The 16,464-nt window shown below is 47.1% G+C and overlaps 1 protein-coding gene across 1 annotated transcript in view; it reads left to right on the forward strand.

The window, feature by feature from the left end:
* The first annotated feature begins 5,972 nt into the window (after positions 1–5,972).
* Positions 5,973–16,464, forward strand: part of CFLAR (CASP8 and FADD like apoptosis regulator) — a 28,118-nt gene continuing 17,626 nt past the window's right edge. The window contains exons 1-2 of the mRNA XM_033169576.1: positions 5,973–6,338; positions 8,481–8,586. Of these exons, the coding sequence (XP_033025467.1) occupies positions 5,983–6,338; positions 8,481–8,586 (462 nt within the window). The 5' untranslated portion in view covers positions 5,973–5,982. The remainder of the gene's footprint in view (positions 6,339–8,480; positions 8,587–16,464) is intronic.

Below are 16,464 nucleotides of genomic sequence, written 5' to 3' on the forward strand. Positions count from 1 at the left end.
GGCGGTGTGGAAAAGGAACCGCAGCTAAAACCCGCCTGCTTCTGAAAGCGCGGCTTGGAATAACTTCAGTCGTGTGAATGGGGTGGGAGGAGGAGGGATCGGCGCCTGTTTCTGGCGAGCCTATGCAGGTTTACTCCAAAGTAAGCCCCGCTCGAATCGCCCGCTCGAAACTGCGCGGCGTCTCTCTTTGCAACGTATGCAAGTTCAGACTGCGGATCCTCTGCTCTCGACCCCATTAAACGTTGGGGATACTTCAGAATAAAGTTTTTTTTTAAGGGAGTCGGCTTGTAAGAAGAGGCTATTTAGAGGGTTAACGTCAGAGCTGCGACATAAACCGCTTTCTTTTTTTTTCTTTCTTTTTTTAAAAGAACTGCATCCAAGCGCGCTTTGTGCGCCAAGGACGCCGTTTCGGTTTTGCTTCGGGCCAAAGTACGCATTAGATTAGAAGGGCGTTACGCGTTGTCTTATTTCCGCCAGCATTATTCTTATTTTAAGGGTAATTCTTTAATGAAAAGGGAACATCCCAGGTTGTGACGAGAATGGCTTAACCTTTCTGCCCTTTGCCTGTCTTCCCCAAGAGAAGAAAGTCATAGGAGACATTCTTTAAAAACTTATTACATGAGCTCATTGAGAGCCCTATCCTGTTGATAGCTTTACCCCAGTGGTTTTGTTGGAAGGTAACAGATGCCTTGTAATCGAGCGCATGATTTCAGTTGTTCTGGTCACTTTAATGGGTTTTTTGGAAAACTCCCACATACGGTAAATATGCGAAGAGCCAATTTCAATAGAACAATAGCGGTGCAATGGCAGGAATGCATAGCAAAGCGACTTAACAGCCTGGAACCCTTATTCCAGATTTATTAACTTGAAGTGGTTTTTAAAAAGGCACAAAAATCCAGTTATTTACAATTTCTGATAGCATCCTTTACTGCATTGGCTTAGATTGCACAAATGAATGATTGGAACAAGTGGGTAGGCAAAAAACCCCCCACCTGCATAACATTTAAAGGATTTAGGTATGGAGGTTTATTTTCTATCAAACAGGTGTCATAAGTGGCATTGTACTGTATTCCTATTTTGAGTTTTCTGTTTGAATCATAATTATATTCAAAAGCAAGCATTTTCACCCTCAAGAGAAATTCTCATTCACATGCTTGAAAGGGCATGTGATTACATACGTCATTTTGAATTATTAGTTATTTCCCCTTTAGCCTGGAGTTCTTGTGAGTTTCCCAGAGGAAAGCCCCACATCCTAATTAGCAACAGGGGTTATATGTACATCTCCCCCCCCCAAAAAAAAAGATTCCTGGGAATTTTACTTTACCCCTTACAGAGCTATCATTCACAACACTTTTCACAACTTACATTTCCCAATGTTGTTTTAAAGGTGTGTTTGCTTTAAATCAGGCATGTCCAAAGTCCGTATCAGGGGCCTAATCCGGCCCCCGGTCGGTTTACTCTGGCCCCTGTGGCAGTCTATTTCTTGGGGTAAAATCCAAAAAAAAAAAAACCAACACCAACCCTTAACAACTTCAATCCTAAAAGAAGCTCAACAACTCCAACCCTTAAAAAAGGTTAACAACTTTGGTTGGCCCCCATGGCCCTTCACTTCATCAAATCTGGCCCTCTTTGAAAAAAGTTTAGACACCACTGCTTTAAATGTATTATGTGTACATGACTGAGAAGGAAAAAAATGCAGCTCAGTCAGGAATTGGGTGATTTGCAGTAGATCCCAGTTGTCTAGAAATAACAAAGGTGTGATTTTGTTCCAATATTGACCACAAATTTCTGCCCTGAGCATGTGGTTCCTGAATTCCTAACATACGTCCAGTCACTGAACCACTATTTTACACAAAATACATCTCGCAAGCCTGAAATTTGCCCATCCCTGAACTTTCTCCAAGCAACTTTGGTGTAGCCAGACCTCCTCACTGGTCAAAAGATGGATTGGAGCAGCTGTGGAAATTACGTACCCATTTGTTTCCATACAAAATCCAGGAAATGGAAGAATCAACCCGTTCCTTTTCCAGGATCATGTTCTTCTTTTTGGGGGATCACTCGTAGTCAAGTAAGATTGTCTTCCATGAATACGGTCTTAAAAGTGAGTCCGTAAGTGACTGTGGAGGCCAATTCTGGATCCACATTTCCTTCCACAGTGGGGACATAGGTTTCCGGGCAGGAGTTGATCATGTTGAGGGTTTGCCAAGTGTGCCTTCCTCTTGGCATGTTTCTCCCTTGTGCCCTGAGTTTTGAGCATCTTCAAAGCCCATGACACCTTTGGTAAAGGCTGTTCTCCAATTGGAGCACTCACAGGCCAGTGTTTCCCAGTTGTCTGTGTTTGTACTACATTTTTAAAGATTTGCCTTGAGAGAGTCTTTAAACCGTTTTTGTTGACCACCGGCATTACGCTTTCCATTTTTAAATTCGGAAGAGAGTAGTTGCTTTGGAAGATGCTAATCAGGCATCTGAACAACATGACCAAGATCATATTACTTTAAATTAAAGTAGGAGGAGGTAGAGGAGAGAGAAACCAGGAAGTTTCAGTAGGACATCATGGCTACTAATCTGGAATTATTATTACTCGTTAATTGTTTATGCTTTTATTCCGAGAGTGTGTGATTCTGCTATGCATGACACAGCAAGCCAAACTATGGTTTTCCAAGCCTGCATGAACATGTAGGCTCCCAGAGGGGACTTTATTCCTTCACAGTCCTTTTTACTGCCACCCTGAGATAATTTCGTAGCTAGTGAGGGAGGCGCTTAACCATGAATCCCACTTTACACAACACACTTTAAGCCAAACTTTGTATTAGCTCCATGCAGCACAGCAGTCTCCTCATGCCATAGATTGGCTTATCCTGTCAGGTGAACTAGTCCCGTGACAGTTTAATGTTTTAAACTTTTGAAGTCTAGACTCAGCAAGGAACCTGGAGCTACACAATTGCGGAAGAATTGGTTATAGATGCCTTCAAACAAATTGTCACGCAGCAGGAATACTATAATTGTCACCAAATAAGACAGGAATTCCCCAACTTGGCACCTGTGGGCACTAGGCCCTTGTGCATTTTTTATACTGTAATTTTTTAAAACGAGGATTTGGAAATTTAAGCACTGTTGTTTTTAAATGGCAGGAGCTGGGTGTGTGAATGTTTGTGTGAGAGAAGGAGAAATGTATACCGGTATGTGCTCTTCAGTACTTTAAATTGACTCTGCCCCTTGGCTTCCTTAGTTGTTTTGCAAGAAAATACTTCAAGGGGGATGACTGATTTTTTAAAGTATGCATGTGATGTGTGGAATGTCGGTGACATGACTTTCTTAGCTGAGTGTGAAGAGTGGTAATTCCTGTGGGATGTCAAGGATGATTAATGTTTCTGATCAGATAATGGAGAGCCCAGTTCCTCTGTCATTCTTGGTCCCCCCCAGAAGCTAATTTCAGGACTGAAAACATTACGTGGACAGCAGATATAGAAGGCTTTAATTTCTCAGGACTTTTGCCCATGAGCAGAAGGATCCAGCCGGCTTATGAACAGGCAGTTTTAATTTCTAGGTAGGTTTGATTTGTCATGTCTTTGCCAAAATTTCCAACAAGTTAATATTGTTTTGGTGATTTGTATCCTAATATTGGGCTTAACCTGGTCTTCGGATCTTCATAGGTCGTTATTGGGACAGAGGCTGGGTGTCTCTCTGGCTGTGTGTGCATTACAAGCTTAAAATGCAGTTAGGTCATTTTCCCCCTCAATTCGGATCAGTGCTGGTTTGGGGGGGGGGGGAATGCCGTATTTCGTAATAAATGGCAAGATAGATACGGACTGCAGATTTTATTCCATCTGCCGATAGTGGGAGTGCACATTTAATGGCAGAGCCAACGGTTCTCTAATCAAAACCTCTGTAGCCTGCATAAATCCTATTCAGTACTTTATTCACAAATGTATTCAGTGGGGCTTCCTCACACATAAAGATGCATAATATTGCAACCTTAGGCTCGTGGTTCCTTTATTTAAAATTTTCTGAAATTCTCTTTCAGAGTACGTCTTCACTGTACTTCTTTTCAGCATGGGAAGAGCATGCTTTTTATTTCATTTCATTTTGATCCTGCCCTTCCTTTAAGGAATTTAAGGCAGAGTGTTCCCCCCCCCCCGCTTTCCCTCCCTTCATGGCCACCCTGTGAGGTACATGAAGCATCATGACTGGAGAATGTGGATTCGAACCTGACATGTACCAACCCAAAAGTCTTACTTGTTGATATTATTTGGGGAAAAGAGAGCATGTCCCATTAAGATTCCCATCATATCCCTCTCAAACCCTTCCTAGCAGTGCTCTTGTATATCAGGCAGTCATTCCAGGTATAAGTATTTTGATCCTTGGCATTCTTCTTCATAGTCTCTTTGAATTCTTTCTGTATCGAACCTAGGAAAATGTCATAAGTGCACAAGCAGGAAAGTCCTCCCTTCTTTTGTGATGGATTGGCAGAGAATGGGTTTAAGCCTGGCATAGGCAAACTCGGGCCCTCCAGATGTTTTGAGACTACAATTCCCATCATCCCTGACCACTGGTCCTGTTAGCTAGGGATGATGGGAATTGTAGTTCCAAAACATCTGGAGGGCCGGAGTTTGCCTATGCCTGGTTTAAGTAGCTGCCACTGAATTCAACAAGTCCTCTTGTACTACTGTATTTGCCTTCCCCTCCATAATTTTATAAGCTTTCAGTTGGAAGGCACTGCATTATTATTATTATTATTATTATTATTACTACTACTACTACTACTACTACCCCACCCATCTGGCTGGGTTTCCCCAGCCACACTGGGCGACTCCCAATAGAATATTAAAAACACGATAAATACGTCAAACATTAACAACTTCCCTAAACAGGGCTGCCTTCAGATGTCTTCTAAAAGTCAGATAGTTGTTTATTTCCTTGACATCAGCTGGGAGGGTGTTCCACAGGGCGGGTGCCACTACCGAGAAGGTCCTCTGCCTGGTTCCCTGTAACCTTACTTCTCGCATGCACACGAAAGCTCATACCAAGAACAAACTTAGTTGGTCTCTAAGGTGCTACTGGAAGGATTTTTTATTTATTTTTTATTTTGTTTTGACTATGGCAGACCAACACGGCTACCTACCTGTCACTTCTCGCAGTGAGGGAACCGCCAGAAGGTCCTTGGCACTGGACCTCAGTGTCTGGCCTGGACGATGCAATTAGGGTCATTTGGAGTTCCTAGTGATAGCATGAAAAGCTTTTAAAATAATATTTCCATATTTCTGATGGTTCACTGGCACAAGTAAAAGCTGAATTTAAAACTCTTTTTCCCTCCAGAAGGCATGGCAAAATGTAAATAGCAATCTTATGCGTGCTTACTCCAATGTAAGTCTCATCATGTTTAATGGGGTTTCCTGTCCAGTAAGTTCTTTTTATTGCAGTCCTTTCCCACTTAATCCTTTACCTGGGAATAAGACTCCGGGGATCTGTATAAGATCGCTCTGTAAAAGACTGAGCTGCCATAGCCTCAATAACCAGCCTTAAGGAAGCCACTTTCTCTCAACCTTAGCCCTCCCCACCCCTTAGAATAATTATTTTAAAAAATGACTTGAACTGTGTGGGAGTAGTTTATCGGAATGTGACTTCTCTGTTTCAGCATGTATTTTTGACTAGTTTGCTTCCTCTTCGGCATGTGATTGATAAAAAATTTTGGTCTGAACTGGGCATTCCGTTTTTACATTCAGTCTGAGTCTTGTGCAGTCAAGAAAAGGGCAGGTTTTCACAGAACTTCGGCAGTTCAAGGGCTAGGCTTGACCCCAGTATTGCAGCGGATGAGACAACAAACTTAAGTGTGTGTTGGGTACAGTTCTGTTCATTGTGTATCTCTTGGTCTTTCCCCCTTCTTTTTCTTCTTCATCATCATACAGCTTTTATTTTTCACATTAAAGACCCGAAAGCGAAGCCCGGCTGCTGGAGATCAAGGGGGAAAGGAGAAAAAGGCTCATGACTTCGGTTTCCTGTTTAGGAAACACGCACGACTTTTTAAAGGGACAGTGGCTTGTGATGACAGTTCCCCAAGTGCCAGCTGCCCTCCTTCACCGAATCGAACAGGAACTGGACGCGGAGGAAAGGGAAATCATGCAGTATTTGTGCCGAGATCTTGTTCCTGACGTACCTGCGTCAGAGACACGGAAACTCTTTGTGGCTTTGAACGAGATGGAGATACTGACGCCCAGCACCTTGTCTGAAATCCTGTACAGATTGAAGAGATTTGACTTGCTGAGGAAAGTCCTGGGGACTGGGAGGGCAGCTGTGGAAGCCCATTTGTCTCGGTATCCCCCGTTGATACCAAAGTACAGGTGAGTTCAGTGCATCAGTTTCCTCCATGTCTAGTGATTTAAGGTAACCGCACTCACTTGGCTGTTTCATATTTAAACATCAAGAAAGATCAGATGGCAGTACAGTGGTACCCCGGGTTACAGACTCTTCAGGTTACAGACTCTGCTAACCCAGAAATAGTACCTCGGGTTAAGAATTTTGCTTCAGGATGAGAACAGAAATGGTGTGGCAGCAGTGGGGGGCCCCATTAGCTAAAGTGGTACCTCAGGTTAAGAACGGACCTCCAGAACAAATTAAGCTCTTAACCCGAGGTACCACTGTATTTTGGTAGGATTCAGCATATATTTTGCAGTTCAGTATTCTTTCCTCTTCTCCCTCCAGAGGAAAACATCCACATTAAATCAAGATAGTAAAATCAGATCAACTCCATGCTTTCCAACTCCATGTGGGCATGAAATGCGAAGAAGGGGCAAGTGGGTTCTGTCCCCGCGTCCTGTTTCATCTTCCCCCGCCCTGCCCAGTGCATGCCAGGAAACAAACCACAAATCAGGATTCAGATAACCTGACTCGCCAGACTCCGGCTTATGTCAGCAGCGCAGCAAAAGGAGTGATGCAGGAACTTTTGAGCAATGTGCCTTGGTTTGTTTCAAACTATAGTTTTAATGTGTTGTGTAAACCAGACCGCTGAGAGGAGGAAAGAATGCCTTCTGCTGAGTCGGAAATTATTATTATTATTATTATCATCATCATCATCATCATCATTATCATTATCATTATTATTTACTTATACCCCGCCCATCTGTCTGGGTTTCCCCAGCCACTCTGGGCGGCTTCCAACAAAATATTAAAATACAATAGTCTGTTAAACATTAAAAGCTTCCCTAAACAGGGCTGACTTCAGGTGTCTTTTAAAAGTCTGGTAGTTGTTCTCTTTGACAGATGGTGGGAGGGTGTTCCACAGGGCGGGTGCCACTACCAGGAAGGCTCTCTGCCTGCTTCCCTGTAACTTGGCTTCTCGCAGCAAGCCAGAAGGCCCTCGGCACTGGACCTCAGTGTCCGGGCAGAACGATGGGGGTGGAGACGCTCCTTCAGGTATACTGGGCCGAGGCCGTTTAGGGCTTTAAAGGTCAGCACCAACACTTTGAATTGTGCTTGGAAATGTACTGGGAGCCAATGTAATGTAATGTGTACACGAGCCTTTGCCAGACTGGACTGCAGCTTCCATCAGCCCTAGCCATAACGGCTACTAGGGATGATGGGATTTGGAGGTTTAAAACACCAACTTGGGGAAGGCTGGTCCATGCCGACCAGAAGTGGCTTTTCAGATAGAAGCCTGTTCCAACTCTTTCTTTTTTAAAAAAACTGCAAGGCTAAAAAGGACTCAGTTTTTCAGGAGCTCACCTGCCTGAATCAGGAGCTCACCTGATCTGGATTTTGCAGTGCCTCCTGTTTCGTGTCAAAGCAGCTTCTTATGCAGATACAAGATAGGGCAACTTCCTTCAGAGGTGAGAGATTCTGCTACAAGTCTGCATTGGCAGTGATGGAACGCTGCTGTCATATTCAGTGCATAAATACAGCAGAAATCCACTCTCAGAGTGGGTACCGTGGACTGACAACAGCCTATAAGTATTCATTCATTCCTTGCAATTCACAGTGCAGTCCTGTGCATTTCCCCCCTAGGAAATAAGCTCAGTTGTGTCTCTCTACTCTCAGAAGGTTGTTTCCTCCAGCTGAGCTTTCCATGAACAGAAAGGGGAAGGTGGGTGATTTTTAGCAAACTCCGCCTTTCCCCTGCAACCTCCTACACTGTTTCAAAGGATCAAGAGTAGCTCAGGAGAGGAGAGAGAACCAACCTAACCACTCTCCTCCAGTTCCACTCACTGCATCCAAGAGACTTCCATGAGTGGAGTATCATAACCCATTTTGTTTAATTCCCCTATTTAAATGTTTTCGGGACAGCAGGTGGAGAATGATCGTTCCAGTCCGTGAGCATAAATACCGTAGTGTAAAAAAAAAGCAGGGTGTGTTTGTGTGTCTTTAAAAAATGGTTTCAGGAAAGAATTGTGTGTTGAGGTATGGGAATTACTGACTGACCCAATCGTCAAGAGAAATGGGATTATGAATTGATTTCAAATGGCAACTCTGTGTGTGTTTGTGCTCAGGGTGCTAATGGCAGAAATCAGCAAGGAACTGGATAAAGAAGATCTGCGTTCCTTTATGTTCCTCATGATGAACGATACATCCCACGGGAAGACAACAAAAGAGAAGGTTTGTTACCTCTTTCTGAAATCTTGGAGCTTCACTAAACTGTGAAGCTGTTAAGTTTATAGGCCTCCTTTGTGTGAAAAGCCTTGTGCTTCCTTTTAATGGAAGGAGAGCAGATACTCAGAAGGAAGGAAGTTTAGGGGGGGGACCTCGAGCAGTGTTTCCCAAACTTGGGTCTCTCATCTGTTTTTGGACTACAATTACCATCACACCTGACCACTGGTCCTGCTAGCTAGGGATGATGGGTGTTGTAGTCCACAAACAGCTGGACACCCAAGTTTGGGAAACCCTGAACCAGAGGATAGCTCAGTGTGGCCCTCCAGGCCTCTCCCTGGCCCGTGGCACTGTCACCAGTCCTCCTGCACATTGCCTTCAAGTAGTTTTGCCGGAGTTAAATGTCGAGTCGCAGCTGTGATAATGCCTCTTGCTTGGCTGACGAAGAGACGTGGTTGTGTCAAAAATCCTTCTGGCTTTTGCACAGCTGGAATGTAGAGTTCCTTGCCAACGTAAGAGTTGCAGTTGTTGCTCTGCCTGGTACCATCCACCATTGGCAATGTGGCCCTTGGGCTGAATAAAGTTTTCTACTTTGGTGATCAGGGCAGAATGAATAAACACAGTGGAATGGAAAGATCAGGATAGAATGTGATGGGGCTAGTATTATAATGCCCTTTCAAATGTGCAGGTGGAAGAATCTGTTCCCACAAAAGGTCAAATGCATCAACGCAGGGGTCAGCAAACTTTTTCAGCAGGGGGCCAGTCCACTGTCTCTCAGACCTTGTGGGAGGCCGGACTATATTTTTTTTGGGGGGGGGGGATATGAATGAATTCCTATGCCCCACAAATAACCCAGAGATGCATTTTAAATAAAAGCATACATTCTACTCATGTAAAAACACACTGATTCCTGGACCGTCCACGGGCTGGATTTAGAAGGCAATTGGGCCGGATCCAGCCCCCGAGCCTTAGTTTGCCTACCCATGCATTAACAGGTTTGATCGGACGTTGCTGTAAACAGTTTTTGGCTCGGCGTGTCCCAAAGGCAGCAAAGCCCATCATGTTAAATTCAGCAGAGAGCATCGTTCTGTCATTCCAACCGGGTACCAAATCCAGACAGCAAAGGGCGATGTGGAAAGGCATTGGGTGGCTGCCTTGTCAACTCATGAGGTTTTTTTTTTTTTTTTTGCCTTCCTGGAATTTCACAAAAAAATGTAAGCACCTTTTCATAGGCATTGCATGTAATAACACACTTCTAAAAAAAACACCCCTGAATTGCTTGTTTCTAAAGCTGGTTTTCAGTTGGATGTTTTCTCTGTTACATGCTCTGAGGAATTGGAGCAGAGGGAATTCAAACTCAAAATGACTGAGTAGAGAAAAGAAAGAAGTTGTCTTTTCTTCTTTCTCTTTCTCTTTCGTTTTTCATCCGCCCTCCACCCAAGGGTGCAGTTGTTCCTGCACTGGAATTTTGAAAGTATTGATCTGTGTCTCACAAGGGGAATATCAGTATTTACAATAGTTAGAATTATGTCTCATATGTATATGAGATATGTCTTAGATATGAGTCAAGAGTTCTGTAGCTGACTGAGCAGGGGAATGAAATGCAAATCATTCATCTGAGAACTTATTTTGGTTGGTCTCACAAGAGCTTCAGGCTCTCTTTCAGCTCTCGATGTGATAGCTAACAACACTTCTGTAATCTGTTCTCCCACCCAAAAGTTTCTTTGATGAGGGCCCTTTTTGATCCAGTAGATTAAGGAAACCTTGGGTCCAAGGCTGAATGTGGCCCTCCAAGCTTCTAAATCTGGCCGTTGAGACTCTTTCACATGCCACACCCCTTACTGGCCACAAAGTCCTTAAGCGCTTTTGCTGGGCTTGAATATGTCCCTTATAACCCTTACAATGCCTCTTGTTTGCCTGGGTGGTGTGAATTTTTGTAGAAACTAGCTTACTGTAAATACTGAACTGTGCTAGAACAAATGAATGTGGCCTCTGGAAAGTTATCCAGAAAGCCATGTAGCCTTTGAACTGGAAATGTTTCCCCACCCCTGCTGTAAATAAAAGTCTAGGGCTTTCCATATAAGATGCAGGCTCAAAATCTGCTCAGCAGTAAACTCACAGTGCTGGCAGCTTTGCGCTCATGCCACCGTGTCTTGGAATCAGTTCGTAGTCTGTAAAATGGGAAAATCTACTTTGCAGTGTTTTCGGATGGGTAGAGTAATATTTTGTGCTTACTCGCAAGGTAGCTGTCACGGAGACAAGCCTGGATAGGGAGAGGAGCGTGGGAGGAGGATCAGTGAGGGAAAGCAGCAAAACAGACAGGCAGGGGGAGGGGGCGAGGTATCGAGAACCGGGCCCATTAATCTCAACAGATACGTCCGACGATGAGGACAGCAATCTCTTAGAGGTATCGCCAGAAGAAAGGGGGAGTGCTGATGTCAGTAATAAACAGGGGGAGGGGAACAAAAGCGGGAAGAAGAGATTCACGCGTCACTTCCGGAGCACCAAGGGGTTATTGTGTTGGAAAAGGCGCGTGACGGAAGATAGCAGTTAGGATGTTTGTTTTAATGGAGTGTAGACGTGAATTATAGCTCTGTAATTAGTAAGGACAATAAAATGCTTTCAAAAGCGAGAAACGAGCCGGGTGTTATCTCACCGCAACACCAAAGGCAAGGTTGCCGTGACAACACATCCTAACTCTACTGCGTTGCTGTGGGACTGTTGGAAAGGAGATATGGAAGGGGTCGAAGAGAAGCTGAAAGCTGCGAGGGCCAGCTGGGAGATTCAAGCCAAGGAAGCAATTTTGAAAGTTCGGCAGGAAGAAGAAGCCAGAGCTGATGATTTGGAAGAGATAAATAAGCGTTCTGAGCTTCGAGTTGCCAAACTGGAGGAAGATTTACGAGATCTTCAAATTAGGCTTGATGAGGCTCGCAAGACCGGTGGAGGAGGAGCCACAGCAGTGGTGACTCAGAGGCAACAGCTGGCATCAGTGAGTAAGTTTGATGGGGACCCCAGGGGATATTTGGGGTTCAGGACTGAGGTTGATTATGCCCTGAGGGTGAGAGGGAGAGACTTTGAGACTGATGCTGAGAAGGTAGCCTTTATTATTTCACACATGACGGGGTCAGCGAGAGAATGGGTACGCCCACTTTTGGCAAGTAACAACCCAGCGCTTGGGAATCTCCAGGATTTCTTGGATGCCATGGCGGCTCATTACACAAGTGACATTGATCAAGAGATAACAAAGCAGGAACTCATGAGTCTCAGACAAGGGAAAGGGACAATGAGAGATTATGTGGCTAAATTTACCCTTCTCTGCCATAGACTGGGATGGGAGATTTTAGCCCCACAAACTGAAGCGTTCTTTCAGCAGGGGCTGAACCCGGAAATTTTGGATGAAATAAGCAGGGGACCGAAACCCAAGGATACGGATGCTTATATCAAACTGGCCCTGCAAGTGGGGGTTCGGCAGGAACTAAGGGAATGGGAAGGGCGAAATGTACCGGGCAGTAAGACATTCCATGCTTACAGGAGGCCTTCCCAGGGTGTTCAGCCGGTTCAGGGAAACAGGCAGCATCTGCCCCCCGAAGAGCCAATGGAAATCGGTCGTGGGGACACAAGAGAAAGCCTCGAAGAGAAACCTCGCAGGGAGCTGCTAAGCAAGGGGGAGAAGGAGACGCGCAAATGCTTTGTGTGTGACAGGACGGGACACCTAGCCCGTAAGTGTTCGCAGAAGCGAGTGTGGCAAGGGATGGCAGCGGCTGCGGGGCAGGAGGCGAGTGGGGAAGCACAGGAGCAGGGAGACGCCAAACGCCTGGTTGGAAAAAAGAGAGGAGCAGACCGACCAGGCGGCACGCAAGTAAACCCCCCACAACAGCAGAGTGCAGTGACTCCAAGGGAGCCCAGGCCGGGAATTGTGCTGATGGTACGGCTGGAATTGCCAAACGGGTACCCCCTAGAGGTAGAAGCTCTACTAGATTCGGGCAGCTCAGCCTCTTTCATGTCCGAAAGCTTCGCCAAGGCCCACCAGATCCATTTACTGCCTTTGGATTTTCCCCTGGGGGTGACCACAATTGATGGGAGAGAGCTGCTGGGGGGCCAAGTGAGACATCAGACACCGCCCATGAGGATGAGCGTCTCGAGGCATCAGGAAGTGATTGCTTTCAATGTCACACACCTGTCCGGAGCGCCAATCATATTGGGCATGAGCTGGTTAGATCTTCACGATCCGGTCGTTGCCTGGCACCAGAGGTCGCTCACCTTCGGATCTTCGCATTGCACGGAGAATTGCCTGATGGAGGTGGAAACGTCGGAGACGGAGGGGAGGATCGCCACGGTACGGTTGGAAGACTCCAGGGGAATTCCACCACAGTATGAAGATTTCAAGGAAGTGTTCAGTGAAAAGGAAGCCAACAGACTGCCCCCCCATAGGCCGTATGATTGTCAAATTGAGTTGCTGCCGGGGGCAAAGTTGCCTGCAGGAAAGTTGTATTCTATGTCGGAGCAGGAGTTGCAGGAGCTGAAGGAATTCCTCACACTGAACTTGGAAAGGGGATTCATTCGCGAATCGAAAGCGGTGGGAGGAAGTCCGATTTTTTTCGTGGACAAGAAAAATACGGCACAAAAACGCCTTATTTGTGACTACAGGATCTTAAACTCGCGAACGAAACCGACCGCCTTTCCGATGCCCAGGATCGACGACTTGTTGGCGGCAGTGCGAAAAGGGAAGATTTTCACGAAGTTGGACTTACGAGGAGCTTACAACCTCATAAGGATCAGAGAAGGAGATGAGTGGAAAACAGCTATGTTTACCCCGTTTGGCACCTACGAATACACAGTGATGCCTTTTGGCCTCCAGGCGGGCTCACACACCTTTCAAGCCTTTATGCACCATGTGCTGGGTCCCTTGTTGTACCGGAGCTGTGTATGTTTCTTGGACGATATCTTGGTTTATTCGGAAAATGAGAAGCAGCATGAGCAGCATGTGAGACAGGTGTTGCAGAAGTTGAAACAGCATCAACTGTATGCGAAGCTGGAGAAATGCCAATTTCATGTGCGGCAAGTGGACTTTCTGGGGTACAGGGTGTCGGACAAAGGTCTGGCAATGGACGGGGAGAAGGTAAAGGCAGTGTTGGATTGGAAAACACCCAAGACCAGAAAAGATGTACAACGCTTCATTGGGTTCAGCAATTTCTACCGCAAGTTCATCAGGAATTTTGCGCAGCTCACTAGCCCAATAACCGACACGTTGAGTACTAAGAAGAAGTTTCAGTGGACTCCAGAGGCGCAGGAGGCGTTTGAGCAGTTACGCAAGGTATTCGCCTCAGAGGAACAGCTGCTGCACCTCGACGCGGAGCGGCCCATACGCATGGAAACTGATGCGTCGGACAGGGCGGTAGGAGCGGTACTGCTGCAACAGGATGCAGCAGGCGACTGGAGACCTTGTGCGTTTTTCTCAAGAAAACTCAGCAAATCGGAACGCAACTACACCATCTGGGATAAGGAGCTGTTGGCCATTGTAGCGGCGCTCAAAAAATGGAGGCATTTCCTTATCGGAGCCCGCCATCAGATCCAGATCTACACGGATCACAAGAATCTGGAGTACTGGAGAACAGCCAGAGTGCTCAACCAGAGACAGCTCAGATGGGCGGAATTTTTTGCCGACTTTGATTTCAGGATCCATTATGTCCCGGGGGACAAGAATGCGAGGGCGGACGCCTTGTCTCGCAAGCCGCAGTACCTAGAGGACGAGGGAGTGCCGGAGGAGAGACATGTGATGCCACCCAGCCGATGGCAGTGCGCTGGAGCCAGGGATCAAGAGTCTCTCATACGACGTCTAACTAGGGAAGATGCGTTTGCGCAGCAGAAATTCAAAGACCTTCAACAAGGTACAGGGGTGGAAGACGGCTTCGTAGCCAAGGATGAACTGTTGTTCTACAAGGGAGCATTATATGTTCCGGGCGATCACTTGAGGGCTAAGGTTCTCAAGCAACTGCACGATAGCCCTTCGGCAGGGCACCCGGGACAGCAAAAGACCTTGCAGTTGGTCACCAGGGATTTCTGGTGGCCAGGGGTGCAGGAGGACGTCAAAGGCTACGTGCAAGCTTGTGATTTGTGTCAACGGGTCAAAAGTGACAATAGACCCCCTGCCGGACTGTTGCATCCCATGCCCACCCCGGGGAGGCCATGGGAGATGGTGTCCATTGACTTCCTGACAGATCTGCCGGCGTCGAAGGGCAAGACGGCAGTGTTAATCGTAGTGGACATGCTCACCAAGATGTGCCATTTTGTGGCTTGTCCCAGGGCGGTGTCGGCAGAGGAGACAGCCAGGTTGTTTGTAGACAACGTTTTCAAGCTGCATGGAGTACCATCGAGGGTCGTGAGCGACAGAGGCCGCCAATTTACGTCGCGGTTCTGGCGCAAGCTCATGGAGCTCTTGGGTGTGGAACTCAACTTGTCGACGGCCAGGCACCCGCAAACGAATGGACAGGCAGAGAGGGCCAATGCTATACTGCAGCAGTACCTACGTTGCTACGTTAGCCGACGACAGACGGACTGGCCAAAGTTCCTAGCTTTAGCGGAATTTGCCTATAATAACTCAGTTAATGTTTCCACAGGGATGACACCCTTTCTTGCGAACTATGGAGGACATCCGAAGTCGTTCCCGAGGGGAGAGGATCGGGGCCCGAGTGTGCCAGCGGCAGAAAATTTTGCGGAGGAGATGCTCCAACTGCACGAGCAACTCAAGAGCACGCTGGACAGGGCCAAAGAAGCCTATAAGAGGGCTTCGGATCAGCATCGGAGGGAGGGGGAGGCCATCAGGGTGGGGGACAGGGTGTGGTTGTCCTCCAGGGGGCTGCCCACCAGAAGCAGGTGCAGGAAGTTAGAGCACAGACGTTTGGGACCCTTCCAGGTAGTGGGCCAGGTCAATCCCGTAGCCTTCAAGCTGAGGTTGCCTGAGGACATGAGAATTCACCCCGTGTTTCACAGAGCGCTGTTAACACCATACAGGGAAGGGCACCCTTATCAAGGGGAAGGGGGGGTGACAACAGGGCCTTCAGTGGAGGAAGTGGGGGCAGGCAATGAGGCCACTGAGATCCTCGATTCCCGGTGGAGGGAGGGGCAGGTGGAATACTTGGTAGCCTGGGAAGGGGAGGACCCCGAGAACAACACATGGATGCGCCATGATAATATTCAGGAGGAATACCTCAAGGCTGAATTCCATGCGTTATACCCACAAAAGCCAGCCCCACCGGGGTATGAATGTTGGCAGGGACATCAGGAGGAGGGCATGGGGGACCAAGGGTCCAGAGGAGGGGAGGAGGCAGAGGAACCCCATCCAGACTGGTCAGAGGAGGAGGTGGACGAGGTAGTGTCATTCGCACCCTTTACGACGGAACAGTGGAAGACGGTGTTTGAGTCGGATGAAAATGAGGACACAGACTTCCTGGGGTTTGTCACTCCACCGCGCACGGAACAGTGGCAGCATGGGAACGGGGAAGTGGAGAATGTTAGCACGATCATACACCATCCGCTTGAGTCCAGCGACTCCGGGGAGGAAGGGGGCTTGGAGGAGGGAGTGGATGTCACGGAGACAAGCCTGGATAGGGAGAGGAGCGTGGGAGGAGGATCAGTGAGGGAAAGCAGCAAAACAGACAGGCAGGGGGAGGGGGCGAGGTATCGAGAACCGGGCCCATTAATCTCAACAGATACGTCCGACGATGAGGACAGCAATCTCTTAGAGGTATCGCCAGAAGAAAGGGGGAGTGCTGATGTCAGTAATAAACAGGGGGAGGGGAACAAAAGCGGGAAGAAGAGATTCACGCGTCACTTCCGGAGCACCAAGGGGTTATTGTGTTGGAAAAGGCGCGTGACGGAAGATAGCAG

The sequence above is a fragment of the Lacerta agilis genome, chromosome 1 (assembly GCF_009819535.1).
Source record: "Lacerta agilis isolate rLacAgi1 chromosome 1, rLacAgi1.pri, whole genome shotgun sequence".
Lineage (NCBI taxonomy): Eukaryota > Metazoa > Chordata > Lepidosauria > Squamata > Lacertidae > Lacerta > Lacerta agilis.